The 16028-nt window shown below is 34.0% G+C and overlaps 2 protein-coding genes across 2 annotated transcripts; one reads left to right on the top strand and one right to left on the bottom strand.

Annotated features, from left to right (window-relative positions):
• The first annotated feature begins 1895 nt into the window (after window positions 1–1895).
• LOC127256889 (uncharacterized) lies at window positions 1896–5055 on the top strand. Its single transcript, XM_051283115.1, has 3 exons — window positions 1896–2137; window positions 2533–2601; window positions 2722–5055. Exons 1-3 carry the CDS (start codon window positions 2039–2041, stop codon window positions 5053–5055), a joined length of 2502 nt encoding a protein of 833 aa, XP_051139072.1. The 5' UTR covers window positions 1896–2038.
• A 250-nt stretch (window positions 5056–5305) lies between these two features.
• On the bottom strand, window positions 5306–9621 carry LOC127257414 (uncharacterized). The gene is made up of 10 exons (XM_051283820.1): window positions 8981–9621; window positions 8160–8280; window positions 7912–7997; window positions 7370–7775; window positions 7029–7129; window positions 6871–6937; window positions 6557–6784; window positions 6020–6472; window positions 5868–5940; window positions 5306–5782 (listed from the first exon to the last, which is right to left on the bottom strand). Exons 1-10 carry the CDS (start codon window positions 9427–9429, stop codon window positions 5529–5531), a joined length of 2238 nt encoding a protein of 745 aa, XP_051139777.1. The 5' UTR covers window positions 9430–9621; the 3' UTR covers window positions 5306–5528.
• Window positions 9622–16028: the final 6407 nt, after the last annotated feature.

The following is a 16028-nucleotide window of genomic DNA, read 5'->3' as shown; positions in this document are numbered from 1 at the left end:
GCATTATTTTTCTATTTATATAAATATAAATAGATAAGAAATATATATTTACTTATTAGAAAAAAAAAAATAAGTAATTCAAAATTTTTAATTAATACATATGCATTATTTTTTTAAAAAATACTAAAACTATCTAAAAATATATATAAATATATCTAAATTTTATCCATAAAACTATCTAAAAAAATATATAAAGATAGTAACAACCTTGATACTTCATATCATATATATATATATATATAGACACAATGATGCAAGATAAATTATTAAAGAAAAATTATAATTATTTATTTATAAAAAAATACTCACCTTATTTGATGATTCACACTAAAATCAATACAGTTCAAATGAAATAATTATAAAATATAATCTATAAAATTAATTTTTTTTTTTAATTTGAAAAAAAAAAATCAAAACTGTGAACCTTCGATTATTCTCTATCTTCATCTTTTTGTTTTTTTAAAAATCAAAATAAATATAAAAGTAAAATTTGTTGAAAAATATGCAAAAGAAATGATAATATGAGTTTAAAAAAAACTTTATAAAATTTAAAAAGTGTATATATATCCACTAATACAATAAAAAAAACTGTAAAAATTAATAGATTTTAAATATTCTATTATCATGATAAAAAAACTGTAAAACAAAAAGAAATAAAAAAATTTGAAAAATCCAAAAATGTGGAATTAGACTGATCTCAAATACATAATATATAGACTAACATTTAAACCTGGCTATGCACGGGTGTATATATTATTAAAATATTTTAAAAATAATATTGTAATGTAATTATATATTTGATAAATTTTGCATATATGCTTTATTTATAATTTATAAAATAAATATATATAATAAAATTATTTTTATACTATATAAATAAAAGTAAATAAAATATTGTAGATGGAATCTTATATAATACAAATCATAATATTTAAGTAAAAGTTATTTTATAAACTACGGAAAAAAATATAGAAAAAAAATAGTTATAATTGTTAAGGTCTTTTCAAAATATGTGAATATTCTTTACACCAATCTACGGTAATAACTTGAAACACATAATATATATTTACTTATTAGAAAATAATACGTAATTCAAAATTTTTAATTAATACATATGCATTATCTTTTTAAAAAATACTAAAATTATCTAAAAAAATATATAAATATATCTAAATTTTCTCTATAAAACTATCGAAAAAAATATATAAAGATACTAACAACCTTGATATTTCATATCATATATATATAGACACAATGATGCAAGATAAATTATTAAAGAAAAATTATAATTATTTATTTATAAAAAAATACTCACTTTGTTTGATGATTCACACTAAAATCAATACAGTTCAAATGAAATAATTATAAAATATAGTCTATAAAATTAATGATTTTTTTTTAATTTAAAAAAAAAAAATCAAAACTGTGAACTTTGGATCGTTCTCTATCTTTATCTTCTTTTTTTTTTTTAAATCAAAATAAATATAAAAGTAAAATTTGTTGAAAAATATGCAAAAGAAATGAGAATATGAATTTAAAAAAAAATTAAAATTAAACTTTATAAAATTTAAAAAGTGTATATATATCCGCTAACACAATAAAAAAAATCTGTAAAATCTATATAGATTTTAAATATTCTATTATAATGATAAAAAATTGTAAAAAAAAAAAAAAATTAGAAAAATCTGAAAAATTTCAAAAACAATGTCAGAACTGACGAATTAGACTGATCTCAAATAAAAATAGATAACTATCATATCATGAATGTAATTTTGTGGAGCCTAAATACGAGTAATTTTGCAAAATAACTGACGCTCCAGACACCGATCCGCCTCGCGCCTCTATCTTCTCGGGCGGTTACTTCACTCGTTTCTCCTTTCCGCAGAAAATCATAATCAGAATCAGATCATGCATTTTGTTTTCACTTCTGCTCCAACTGAAGTTTCCACTGTCCGAATGGAAGAGAAATGACCATCAGTCTTAGTAGTCCATATGATTGTCTTTTTTAATCGTTTGGATATTCATCCGGTGGGCTTAGATGGCCATGGATGCAAAGGAGATACATTCAGATCTTAATTCACTTAAAAGATTATATGGACTTATCAAAAGTGGATCATCAAACTCTGAAAGCGAATCAGTGAGTTTGTTTTCCTGTAATGTTCTTTTTGTTTGGGTTAATTTTTTTGCGTGTTATTCCTTCTATATTCACACAAATTCCTTTTTATTTGTTATATCGAAAGATATTATGTGCATATAATAAATACTGCATTTCCCTAAATCCCTTCCCAGTTCTCATCATGCTTGGCACAGATTAATTGAGTTTGGGTTGGAATGTACTGCTTCTGCAGCGCAGATTCATTGTGAAAATTTCAGTTCTCACTTGGTTATGTTATGCCTTGGACTAATTTCATATTCATTTGGTCGGACACCCTTCCTCTCCCCCACCACATACAAATGTTTTACTCAAGTGTTGTTAGTCTGGACTAATCATTTTTTTCTGGTTTGATGACCTGATATTTTGTTCTGGAGTAGCCACTAGATCAACATTCGCGGTCTCTGCTCAAGAATCTCCTGGATGCTGCTACCAAAAGGGTCCTCAAGGTATGTTTAGTATGTATCCCTCCCCTCCCCTCCCCTCCCTCTATATGTTTGTCAATGTTCTTAGTGATGTTGCAACTTGCAAGCCTTTTCCTAATCCTGGACATTCTGCATCTGCTACAGATGGTCGCAGGGGAGGCATCGGAACCAGCTTCTCCTGCTGAGTCATCCAAGGAACAACAACCTACCCCACCACTACAAAATACGTTGATACCTGCATATTTTAGTGGAAGTATTCAGAAAGAGCAAGATGGTTCCAACACAGACAGAATCAGAATGCCTAAATTGAGTGTTCCTTCCTGGAAGGACGAGTCTTTTGCTCCACAACAATCTCAGGCTGGTCCTAGTGCTATGGAGCAACCACTTAAACGTGCCATGTCTGGTGGGCACGAATACAGGAGACGTTGCAGGGTTTGCCAAAGTAACACTGTAAAACAACCTGAAACCAAGGAGGGGGTGCACTTTTACAGCTCAAACAGCTTTTCTGATCATTATGTTTCTAACGGAAACCAGAATGAATCCATAAGTAAAAAGGGTAGCAAAGCTTTGGAAAGGAACTGGAGTAGTAATGCATACAGGGGTTTCCCAGCTGATATGATTGCTACTGATTTTTCCGAAGCACCTTATAAGGAAGCTGTAAGCAAACCACAAGAAGTAGATATTCTATCAAAACAAGCTTCCAAGGCAATTGAGCAAATTGAGCTGGGTATCTCCACATTCCATCCAGGAGATAATCCCCAGCATCCATTTGAAGGGAGATATGTTCAACCTCAAAATTGTTTTCTTAAAGCAAAGTCAAAAAGCCCTGCTCCCCAAACCCAACATGGCGATGTTCCAAAGCTCAGTATGACCCAAAATGAGGAGAGATATATAGGCCAAAGTACTTGGCAGCACGATATTTCAAGACAAAGGGTTGAGTCATCTTTTGGCGGAACACTGCATCAAGCATCTCGTGTTGCAGTAGAGGAAATACAGGCACCATATTTATCTACGGGTCAAACTTCCAATCTAGTTCAGCCAACAAGAGCAATGTGGGAACAATCCGTCAGGAGTAATTTGATCAGAGACAAACATCCAGGCAGGGGAACTGAAGTGTCTGAGACCAGGGAGTTAGTTGAAGAAAAGAAGTTGCAAGAAAACTTTGGGGCCCAGAATGTCAAGGCTATTATGGACAACATTGAATTAGGAAACTGGATCATGGGCTATAATGACCTCGTACAGAGTCAGATCCATGTTGTTCCAAATTTCGCTGTTGCAGTTAACTCAAATTCAACATCCTATATGAATGGTAAGGACCTAGCCAATCATCCTTCTATTTTAGGGAATAGAAATCTGTATCAAAGCCATATAGGAAAAGAGAATGATACCAATAGGTACAGACTATTCCATATGCCATTGGGCAGTATTGTGAGTTTGAAAGAAACCGAAGAAGACAGAGAGTTTGTTGATCCTAATCTCAATATCGCTTCAACTTCTGGGGCTAGCTGCAAAGCCTGCCCATCAAAGATGATCAGTTCCCGACACCAAGGTCATTATAAGCATCAGCAAAACTCTGGAGAGTTATGCAAAGATAGGATCTCAAGGGACAGAAACTATAAGACTGGAACAAACTTAGCATTGCCATACCGAGAGTCAGATGTAACAACTGACTCATATCCAGACAGCCTTTATAGTGCCACTGATAATGAAGAGTGTTCGCTACCAGATAATAGTATAGAGACTGAATATACAACATCAAGAACCAGTAGTGAAACCGAGACCAGAAGCTTGTACACAAGTTATACAGGTGACAGTGAGAATCAGAGCTACTACTCATCCACCTGTAGTGGTGCGGGGCTTGAAGTAAGTTCCAGTAGGAGTAGCAGGAGAGAGGAATGCTCCTCGAAAGATGGATCAATCAATCGATATGCAAGAGCCAGACACAAGTCCATGCACTCTACATCAAAGAGGTCTGGCCATGGCCAGACTCGCAAATCATCTAACTTTGTGGGCAGTAAGAAACAAAGGGGAATATGGAAGCAGATAAAAGACAAACTGGCAGTTATTTTTCATCACCATCACCACCACCACCACCATCATCACCATGATCTTGGTAATAGCAGGACAATGATGAACCACAATGCATCTTTACAGAAGAAGAGAGGGAAAGAAGTGAGAGCTGAAAGAGCTGTGGAGAAAACGAACAAATCACTAATAGTTGACAAATATAAAAGTTCACATTTCCGTGGGCTTATGGGAGGTTTGTTCAGGCATGTTCGACAGTCAAGAAAGTTCAAACAAGGAAAAGAAATCCCTGTTCAGATGGCTAAAAGGCAGTATAACAGCAGGAAGAAGACTTTAAAGAAGCCAACCAAATTGCTGCAGCGTCATAAAGAAGCTAAGTTGCCAGACAAATCCCATATGAATCTTGTATTGGGTAAAAAGAAAACCGCTAAAGCTCTTCCCAATTTGATGTGATATATATATATACACACACACACACTAAATTGTTCTGTTAAAGGCAGTATTTTCGTGCAGAGACAAACTGAGGTGAGCACATACATTATAACCTTGTATCCTTCCATATTGTTCTGAATTCATTAGTATTTATTCTATGTTAGTAACTATTTTCTAGCTCTAAATTACGTGCACATCAACACCATCTTCCTTTTCTGTTTTCATTATTATAACTTGCTTTTTGTTTATTTATTTTTTCTATACCAGCACCGAAAACAGTAAAGGCGCATTGTTGTAAAGCTATAAACACATATTACATAGATGTAGTCCTTACAGATATCTGTAGAATTCTACGGCAGCTAGAGATAAGTGGAGAGGAAAAGGGATGAAAATTATGTCACGAATCACCTAAATTTTTACATATATGTGCATTTGTGGAGTCACTTGGACACATAAAGTTAGTCAATGAAGCTGTAGTTCTCTGTATGCGAATCTTATTCTGCCCAATTTAAGTCCAAGTCCTTGAGTTTCATTAGCCACTTGTGTGTATCCTGTGAAACATAGGTTTTGGAAGGTACCTTATCCAGTCCGTTCACATTGCTGTTATCAGAAGTCGTAGCACAATCAGCCCTCTTGTCTTTAGCGAGCACGGATTGTCTGTTTGGGTGTCTGACCTTTAGTGATAGAAGACGGGATACTTCATGCAGCCCGCCCCATTTCTCCAACGCCCGTGCTATGTCATAACGACCTGCACTTGAAATGAGGGATGGTGCTATCAACTCTTTATAGCCTGAGGAAATAGACAATAGAGTTCTGTGCAGAAAGATAAGTACCTGCACGTTCGAATGATTTTCTGCTTGGCATGAAGGATGGATCCATACCCCAATTCCTTTGGAATCTAATAATCTTCGTAGGCACACAAAAAGAAATTTATGTCAACTAGTGCTTGTAGGACAAATTGTGACATGAAATGCAAGAAACTAACCTCATCTTGCAAATTTTCAAGATTATCCCAGTACCCTTTAGGCTTCCTATGCTTGTAAGCAAGGGATAGATTCATCATCGATGCGATTCTCCTGAATCCACCCATGCGTGTAATCGCCTTTTCAATGTCAACCCGCCCATACTTTCGTAGTTGCTTCCTCATAGGCATGAACCCTTCTTGCCCATGTTCACTAATGAAATTTATGAGCTCAGATTTAAGAACTTCGATGTCCCTTTGCAAGCCCGGAACCTTAGGTCTTTGTCTAGATGAACTTGATCCACACTCGTAGTAGTCATCATCCTCTTCTATAACACTGCTGTTGCTCAATAAAGCTCTTTGTCCCTCTGAATGCCTTTCGTTGTTGTCGAGTGTGTCATGGACACTTCCGGTCTCCCTTTTTTCTATGTAATCTCGAATAGCACACAAGTTGGAAGGGAGATCTTCATAAATGACCTACAAAGTTGGAAAGTTCCTTAGAAAAAGGAGAGTAGAAAAATTGAAATGAATTACAGAGGCATGGAAGAAACGGGCACGAACCTCTTCCATAATAGCTTCGGAAAGAAAGGAATTTTTATGCATTTTGGACTCGACTGAGTACTTCAATAGTGTATGGTGTTTACCTAGCTTCTCCAGAATCCACTTCCCCCTAAATGCATCGAAATCTCCTTCCGCCTGCTCGAATCGTATCTCTTGTTCGAGATGCTCACACAAATCAAGAATAACTCGAGCATGGAGAACCATATACAGAAGACCTTTGCATCCCTCCTGCATTGTTATATCATTCATCGATCAGATGTACTGAGAATTTCACTAGTCTGTTGTGATGTTCGAAACAATTTATACATATGTACCTGGAGAATCTGAACGTTGTTGTTTTCCCTAGTTAAAACCTTGCTGATTGCCAAATTTGGGACGATCCTGCAGTAGGTATGAGTGTGAGTGATTGATTCAACTCGTCCAACAAGAAATGATTAAGGTATGAATTGTTTCCTTTAACATAACAACTTACTCAGGAAGACGCTCATAATCTGTGAGAATACTCCATACTTCACGAACAGGAGCTTTTACAGTTATGCTGGCGACAACGCAGCGATGAACGCCTCCATTTTCCTTATCATCCAAACACCATCACTCAGAGAAGACTATCTCAAAACAGAGATGAAGATGAGATGCATGGAAAGGAATGCAATAATAGTATTGACAGTTATGCTGGCGACAACGCAGCAATGAACGCCTCCATTTTCCTTATCATCCAAACACCATCACTCAGAGAAGACTATCTCAAAACAGAGATGAAGATGAGATGCATGGAAAGGAATGCAATAATAGTATTGACAGTTAGTTAGTTACCAATAAGCCATCGTATCTACGGAGGTGAACTTCATCCACCACACAGGGTCTGTCGAGTGGACATGATTTGCCGAAAATTCCCCAGCTGCTGTTTAAATCACCAGTGGAAGGAGACAATGGACCGAAAGAAGACTTAACAAACTTCTCCTTGACATTCGTGGGACTGACTTTGTCCTTCAATGCTGCTGCACCTTCGAGAGAGAGAGGATGCAGGGACGACGACGACGAGTTCAAGAATTCTTGCGAGTTTAGATCCTCATCTCCTTCTAAACTATTTTCAGATCTGCAGGCCAAGGCCAGTAGGTTCACTGGAAGATCTGACTTGATAATCCTCTCGAGGAATATTGCCGGGAAGTTGAACCGCGGTATGACATGCACTTCATAGCCCAAAATCGTCGTTGGGGATCTACATTTGTAGCCAAGGATATAGATAAGTGTTTTGATGATTCTGTAAAATATGGTCTATGAAAGACAACAGACTATTAGACAAATAAAGCTAAAATATACTACGAATAGAAATGGAATGAAATATAGTACCATACCCTTTTCGAGACTTGACCAACCATTTCCCTTCAAATTTCTTGAAATCGCCATCAACCATAAAGAAGCGAACTTCGCGGTCATTTTCCTTACAAAGCAATCATAACATCAAACAGATGGGGGAGAAAATATACATACAGTAGTAGCATATGTATCTCAGTTTATGTCGTGGATTCTTACCACGAGACACTATCAAATGTCTATCATGGAAGATACTGAATTCATTCGATCATAAAATAGTTTCACTTACAGAGTAGACAAACTCTTGAAGATCCAACACGACCCGGGCTTCTATATGCCAATAAAGTGCTCTCTGCAAGCCTCTTTGTTCTAGCCATATCCTCCCCGGATGCGGACAAGGAATTCTTTCACTGAAATATAATTCGACAAAGAACACATTATATTGTAAAGCCAACAATTCGTTATGCAATAACCAAATTTAAGATATAAATACACTAATCTTGTCCAAGTTCCACAAGTGGCAGAGCTAAAGGCCCAAGAATTATTAAATACTACAAATAATCCCGAGAAGTCAAGCAAGCATCTAAAGCAAAATAACAACCTAGTCCAAACAATTGTCTACCACCTGGTTTGCAAAAATCTCTTCGACACAAAATCACAATCACCACCGTATGAATGGTGCTGCTATCAACAAAACTCAAATCCCTTCATCTAGAGCCCCTCAAAATGATGCTCTATGCTATGTTATGCTATTAATCAAGAATCAATCAATGTTGTGTTTATTTTTCTACACTTTCTTTTCATTCATTGTTAGGCTAGAATGACAGTTGGGATCTCATCTCTTAAATGTTTTCCATAGTCAATATCTATAGCTTCGATTCACAACGATAAACCCTGATTTCTGAATGCATTCGAAACCATTCGGTGGCCTTCCAAATTCAGAAACACCAGAGAAGTTAAACTACCCTCTCATTTCATTGCCACATCCACCAAAAAATTCAAAGATTAGATAGATATGTAAATATCTATAGAACCAAGCCCATGGTCATTCATTGGCATTGATTTGCTGAAGATTAATTTCAACAGATGTTATGTATGTGTATGGACTACCTGCTAACAAGATTTGGGATGAAATCGGCGAGCCTTTCATAGTCGGTGAGAGCATTCCAAACAGAAGCAACATCAGTATTGACAGATATCTCAGCTTTGATTTTGCGTTCCCTCCATGAAATTACCTCCACTTCACACTTGACCACTCTTTCCCCTACCACGACCACCTCTTCTTCTACTGCTGCTTCCCCTTGCTTTTTCTTACTCTGCGTAGCTCTGCTTCTCACCAGTGGATTGTACTTCCCGTTCGAAATTTGAACATCCAATCCGGGTGGGGTTTCATCACTGGTGAAGGATGATGACAAGGAAGCAGCAGATATGAGTGTGGGGTTTGGAGGAGGAAACTTGTGCTGGTAAAGAGCATTGCGTGTCTTTGTGAAAATGAAGAAACTCAGCGGTGACGATGCTGTTGCAGCAGTGCAATGTGAAGAAGGGTCAGTGGTGATCATATCATATCATATCGTATTGACTGACAAAAATGCTGTGCTGTGTAAATGGAAATGCAAACGGGAGTGATGATGCGATGATTGTTGGTTGCAGATAGATATTTTTTTCTTTGATTAATTAACTTGGTGGTGTATGAAGTGAGTGAGTGAAAACGAAGAGTGATTCTTGGCCAGACATAAGAATGAGTGGACGGACGGACAGACGGGTGCAAATGGAATTCAGAATTAATAGTTATTTCAGAGTACCTTAACTTTCAAGGTTTGCAATGCAGCCCTGCCACTTTGTTTTCTTTCCCAATTTTTACACCAGCTTAGGCTACAAGCTTTTTGTCAAATTTTTGGCTCAACTCTACAACATTACTTTTGTTATTTTGTAGTTTGAAATTAAATTCTATTTATTAAGCTCAAAATTAATTTATACCATAAATCATAGTTTGCTTTGTTTCGTGAAAATAACCAATATATTTTTTTTCAAAAATTAATGTATTATTTTTATATTATCTACAAATTTTTCTATAACTCACCAAAATAAAAATCTCTTCAAATCATAGCACAAAACAAACAAGTCGCTTGATATTTTTATAAGATAAATTGTATAATACCTCATTGTATTTTAATATAAATGGATAAAATACCTCTTATTTATTTTTGCATAATTAAATTAAGTATGTTCAAAGCACCATCTTTGTACACAATTGATATATTTCATTGTAATCACGTGTCTTATTATACAAGTTTTATATAGATGAGAAGGGTAAAATATTTTAAATAGTATTTTTTTAATAAAATAAATAAATAAATAATTGAAATATTATAATTTATTATAAAACTAAGTAACAGTTACTCTAAAAAATCTATTAATGAATAGTTTATAAATTATTTAGTTATTTATTTTATTTAAAATTATTTTAAAAAATATTTCATTTTTTTTATTTGTATAAAATGTGCATAATTAGATATATGATTACAACCAAAAGCTTTATTTATTTTAATTTAAAGAAAAGAGATTTCACACACTAAATAAAATATTTGTATTTTATAAATCATTACTAAAATACAAGAGTTATTATATAATTTACTATATTTCATAGGCAAAATTACTCATAACTTCCTTATAGTTTCGAAACTCAATGAACTCCCTTATAGTTTCGAAACTCAATGAAATCCCTTAGTAATTTCGAAATTTAGCGTAAATTCTCACTTTATTTTAAAAATTACATGGCGCTCATACTTTAAAAAATGTTGCATAAAAGTATAAAGGGGTGTCATGCAACTTTTAAAATATAGAGAGATTTTATGCTGAATCGAAAAATTATGAACAATTTTACCAATCTTATAATATATATATATATATATATACTCATTAATTGTCTATACGAAATTAACTTAATATCCTTGCCCTAATAACTTATTTTTCTCTTTAGCCTTTCTCTAATTCTATTATGTAACAATATTAAATTTATTTTTAGTAGAATTTATTTTATTATCAAGGCAAAATTAATTATTGGAACTTTTTGTTTTTTGTTATTTCATTTTTTAATATTTTTTTTATGTGAAAGTCCAAAGTTTTTAATCCTAAAGTAATACAAAATAAAAGTAATTAATGCATTTGATAGTACATATTTATTTATTTATTTATTTTACTTTTTATAACTATATTATTAAAATTATAGGCAATTAATACAGTAATTTTTTTTTTCAGTCCCAATTAAGTTTCTTTTTTTAGTCCCAATTAAGTTATTTTGTTTAAGGTTTTTTGTTTGGTTGTTATATTGTTTTTGCTTGAGTTTATTCATAGGATTTATTGTGTTAGTTAAATATGATTGTATCATTTATGTGTTATGTTTTGTAGTGATTTATGTATGATGCGAATGTAACTGAAGGGTTTGAAAACTTGTAAACCGAAATAAAGTAACACAAAGATGCAGAATTTGGTGAAAGAATAGAGATGAATATGATATGGATAGAATGATACCTTAGTTTCTAGATTTACAAGGTTGATTGGATAGGCATCACGTGACAATTAAGCAACACGCAACACAAAATCTCTAAACCAAATAAGGAATAAAGAAGGATAATCTAAATTCTCAATTCACATGGTTGGTCGGATGAGCACCATGTGAGAACTAGGCAACACGAAACACAAGATCTCTAAACCAATCAGGAATAGAGTTGACGCAACAAGCGGTCCAAAACCGATTGAGAGACGACGAATTGTCTCAAATCACTTGAAAACAACTCGATTTTGAAAGACTACCGATCATTGCATAGCACAATCTCGAATAATCAAGCAAACAAAAACCACTATTGAAAGCAAAGAAATTTTATACAAAAATATCAAAAAGTGGTCTATTTGTACAATGATAAACAAGGCCTTATATAGAGGTCCTTGTGGATAGAAAAAAGGATGATGCAGCTGTCCAAGCTCAGAGAAAAAAAAAAAAAAAGATTATTGAAGATGAACTTGCTAGACATTATAACTCTTTTGTATCTGACTCAAAGATCACCCAACCGAGTCATCCCAAGGCCAAGATCACAAGAACCAGAACTTGAAGACTAAGACAACAAATAATTATGGAAGAATTTCGAAGTTATTTATCATATAGAATTATCTTTTATTATAATTTTTCATATAATATAATTCCATATCTAGAACTTTTGTTATGGTTAGACTTACCTTTTGGTTTGTTTATTTATTATTGGTTGTCTTTTATTTTCCTCAAGGACCTTTATATAAGGTCCTATATAAGGTCCTTGTTTATCATTGTAATAGAGTAGAGTGAATCTTGAATAAAATTTCTTTATTGTTTCCTCTCAATATTTGTCTAGTGCTAGGATGTGATTTCCTCCCACTTAGATATTTCAAATCGGGTCTTTAGAGTGATTCCATCGGCTCATGGTTTCCAATCCTTTGCAGTGGAATTTAGCCTATTGTTTGTGTTTTAACCTATGGTTTGATTTCAGGTCCGAGACTAATTCTCGTGGTTGGTTATCATCGATATTAATTTACATTCTCTGCACTATCTTTTATTCTTCATTCTCTTTTCTTTCACCCATATTCTGAATCCATTGGTTCTATTGAACTTTGTGGATAAAAAAATTACTTTGGGCATAATTATACACGGTAGGGCCGTGTCTAAGGAAACATTAGAAAATAAAAAAATAATTTAGAAGGCAATATCTAAACTAAGAAACATAAAATAAGGAAATAACTTATTATGGAATATACTAAAAGGAAACTTATACTATAAGGAAATAGATAATATGGAAACTTTGGACTCATTCCATAATTATTGATATTCTTCGTTGGCAATCTTGGTTGGTAGTCTCGAATCTTCTAATGATGATCTCGAGATGATTAAGTGATCGGAGAATCGAATTTATAATACTCTATAGCTGGTCTATCTTTGGCAACTTCTTCAATAATGGAATCCATGGTACGGTTGTCCAAGAAAAATAAGTCATTTGAATCTTTTGTGCCTGGCTCCGGGTATTCAGTTCGACTAGAAAATTTTATGGATCGATAGCTCTCATGATGGTCACATCAATGTATATGGGTAATGTGCTCGTTCGTTGTGTGTCTATGTATTTATGCACATGGTGTACCAGTGCTTAATTAAGCTATTGTTATGCTTCGATAAGCGTGTAGATACACATGCCTATATCATGTACTTATATAAATTGTATATACGTATGTGGTGTAGATGCGCTTAATATATCAATGCTTATCATATTGATACATTTCTACAAGCCCGTAATGTACGCATGCTATTTGTAATGTAGATGCGTGCAACTTACACGTGTTAGCACATATACATGGTGTACGTGTATATTAATGCATGTGCATGTACATGTACATTATGCATGGTCCATGGTCCGTCGTACGATATATATATGTACCTAGCGAGTAGATGTTTTATATATGCACATTTACACACGAATAACTTATATACGTGTAGCATATAAAAGCAAAGCGCTCGTGGAGCACATGTGCATAACTATATTGCTTACGTGAATAGAAAAAATGTGAAGCACACGTGCCGTGCAACTCAACCATACTGAAAAATTCATGTGCGTAAACACACATTCGCTGATAAGCTTGTACATTAATAAATGTGTACATGCACGTAGATTTTTACGTTTCTTGTGTAGACGGATAAGCTTGCTTAATATATGTATACGCAATACGCAATTACATGAAATTAACACCCACAGACAAACACAAACTAGTTAGAAACACTTGTAAATTAGAGATTTACATATCTATACACCTAAAGTCACCATGGTTCGAACATCAAATGTATTAACACAATGAAGCGTGTGATAGACGTGCTTTCATACAATGTTGATTAATACACATTGACGAGGTCGTCAAAAGCGATGATGAACCTGCACTGCCACCTGGTCCAATCACTCGAAACTGTGCCAAGAAGTTTCAAAATAATATTATGGCATTAGTTCTATACTTAAAAGAGGAAAAAAGCATAAAGTGGAAGTATCCAAGCCAATGGGAAGAGCGTTATCAATATTAGATAATGCATCCATGATCCATGTCTTTATTCCCTTGAAGACCATAACTTATAATACCCATGAGAGTTGCTACTCACACCATTATCCTATGTGGGATAAGAGGTGTTATATTTTATTTAATAAGGTGAGTCCTTTTGATCTAATTAATTGGACCTTTTTTAGTTATTTAATTAGTTGGGCCTTATTTTATTTTTTTAAATTAGCGGGCTTTAAATAATGTGTACTTTTGTGTCACATTGGTTGTAGAGCCTTTTACCAAACTAGCCTTCCCCTATAAATAAGGCACTTGGTCTCATTTGTAAGACATCTTGAAACTTATATCAATTAAAGTTTTCTTCTTTATTCCATTATATTGGAATTAGTGTGTGAGTGAGGGTTTCCCTTGTATACGCATATCATTTTTAAATCGGGTCCTTGGGTTAATTCCTTGGGTTCGTGGCTTCCGAAACCGACCGGAGTTTCTAGCCAAATTGTTCGAGTCTCCATTGGTTTAGAGGTGTTGGGTCTAGGCAACGCTTGGGTTCACATCCGATCGATTGACGAATCTGGATACCGGTAATATCTCTCTTTATTTACTTAGTTTTCATTCGAATTTAGTTTTAAGTTTCGACTAATATAGTTTAGTTACTTGGGTTGTGTCATCAATTTAGTATGAAAGCCCGTTTTTATCAGAATTCTTATTCCGGTAGTATTAGTAACCTTTATTTCATACTTTGTTAAGATCCTTTTTTTTTTGTAATAGCATTATCATTGTTGGGGAAAAAATACTGTAGAAAAAAAATAAAAAAAAATACTGCAAAAAAACATATATTTAAACAAATATTGCAAAAAAAAATTACTGCAGCAAAATATTTAAAAAATAATAATAATTATTGCAGCAAAATATATATATATACAAAAAAAAAAGAAGCCTTCTTTGAAATATATTGTGATTTTGAGTATTGTATCAACTTGTTTATTTGTGGATATTGGTTGTCTTGTGGTTGTACTTTCATTATGTGTTTGTTGTTATTTTTGAGTTTGACTTCTTAGGGTACACTCGTCAATTTATATTGGCTATATTCCGTGAGGCTTAGTTGGCTATAACTCAAGGGGCTTACCAAGGACCGTGAAATTTGAGCGCGTGTGTAAGACATAAGGTACATTACGTGGGTATACTCGAGAGGGTGAGGAAATCATTTATCTAACCAACTATATATATTTTCCATTATACTTTTCTATGGCGGATGAGAAAAGTGACGAGAAACATGATATGGCATCCGCATCAAGCTTTGATCCAAAAATATTCGTGAAGGATATGATGGTGGAAGTGCAAAGGGTAATTCGACATGAGGTTGAGGGACTCTACGCCCGAATAAATAAGTTGGAAACATCGAAAGTAGAAGGGAATGCATGTCATGGACCGAATTGATCAACTACACAAGACACGGAATAAACTAACTAAACGGAACTAACTAATAAACAACGAGAAAGAACAAACAACTAAACAAAACTAATTAAGCAAAAAAAGAACGAATTAACTAAAGAGAATGAATAAAGCAAGGAAAAAGGATAATCGAAAGAGAAGCAAACCTAAGTAAGTACTAACGTAAGCACGATCCAATACCCTTCTAGCATCGAACCATCATCTACGAAGGCACAACCTCGGTGGACACTTTGGAGAGCTCTTCCACCTTCCTCAAATGCCACGAACTTGAGGCTTTATGCTCAAACCCGAATTTTTATAACTAAACCCCATGGAGCATGCAATGGAATTGCATTCTATGAAATATTAGACTCAAAGAGAAAGTATTGCTATCAAGCATAACTTTCCATAAAAAGAAATGATTATAAATGAACAAATATTCATTGAAATATATTTGCTTGGTGTGTTACAAAGCACCTTAAGGGTCCTATTTATAGGAGTAGGGGGATGAGAAAGTGGAGTGATTTTCCAATATGAGATGAGTTTTGTATAAGTAGTATCCCAATGAGTGACACCTAGCTAATGGTCCCCCCCATGCATATGAGAGACATGTAAGAGCTTATTATATATATAAGTGGTCTCAAAGGATGGTCCTCCCCACTTGAGC

This window comes from Andrographis paniculata, unplaced genomic scaffold, assembly GCF_009805555.1.
Source record: "Andrographis paniculata isolate CXL003 unplaced genomic scaffold, ASM980555v1 Contig57END, whole genome shotgun sequence".
NCBI classification, from domain to species: Eukaryota; Viridiplantae; Streptophyta; class Magnoliopsida; order Lamiales; family Acanthaceae; genus Andrographis; species Andrographis paniculata.
This window is presented reverse-complemented; position numbering and strand designations above follow the sequence as displayed.

What these genes read in the sequence shown, in the direction of transcription:
- LOC127256889 (XM_051283115.1), top strand. Translation starts at nt 2,039, where the DNA reads ATGGCCATGGATGCAAAGGAGATACATTCAGATCTTAATTCACTTAAA. An exon ending in CAAACTCTGAAAGCGAATCA is followed by an intron (nt 2,138 to 2,532) that starts GTGAGTTTGTTT and finishes GTTCTGGAGTAG; the next exon opens with CCACTAGATCAACATTCGCG. An exon ending in CTACCAAAAGGGTCCTCAAG is followed by an intron (nt 2,602 to 2,721) that starts GTATGTTTAGTA and finishes CATCTGCTACAG; the next exon opens with ATGGTCGCAGGGGAGGCATC.
- LOC127257414 (XM_051283820.1), bottom strand. Translation starts at nt 9,429, where the DNA reads ATGATCACCACTGACCCTTCTTCACATTGCACTGCTGCAACAGCATCG. An exon ending in GATTATGAGCGTCTTCCTGA is followed by an intron (nt 6,938 to 7,028) that starts GTAAGTTGTTAT and finishes TACCTACTGCAG; the next exon opens with GATCGTCCCAAATTTGGCAA. An exon ending in AAAATCATTCGAACGTGCAG is followed by an intron (nt 5,783 to 5,867) that starts GTACTTATCTTT and finishes TTTCAAGTGCAG; the next exon opens with GTCGTTATGACATAGCACGG.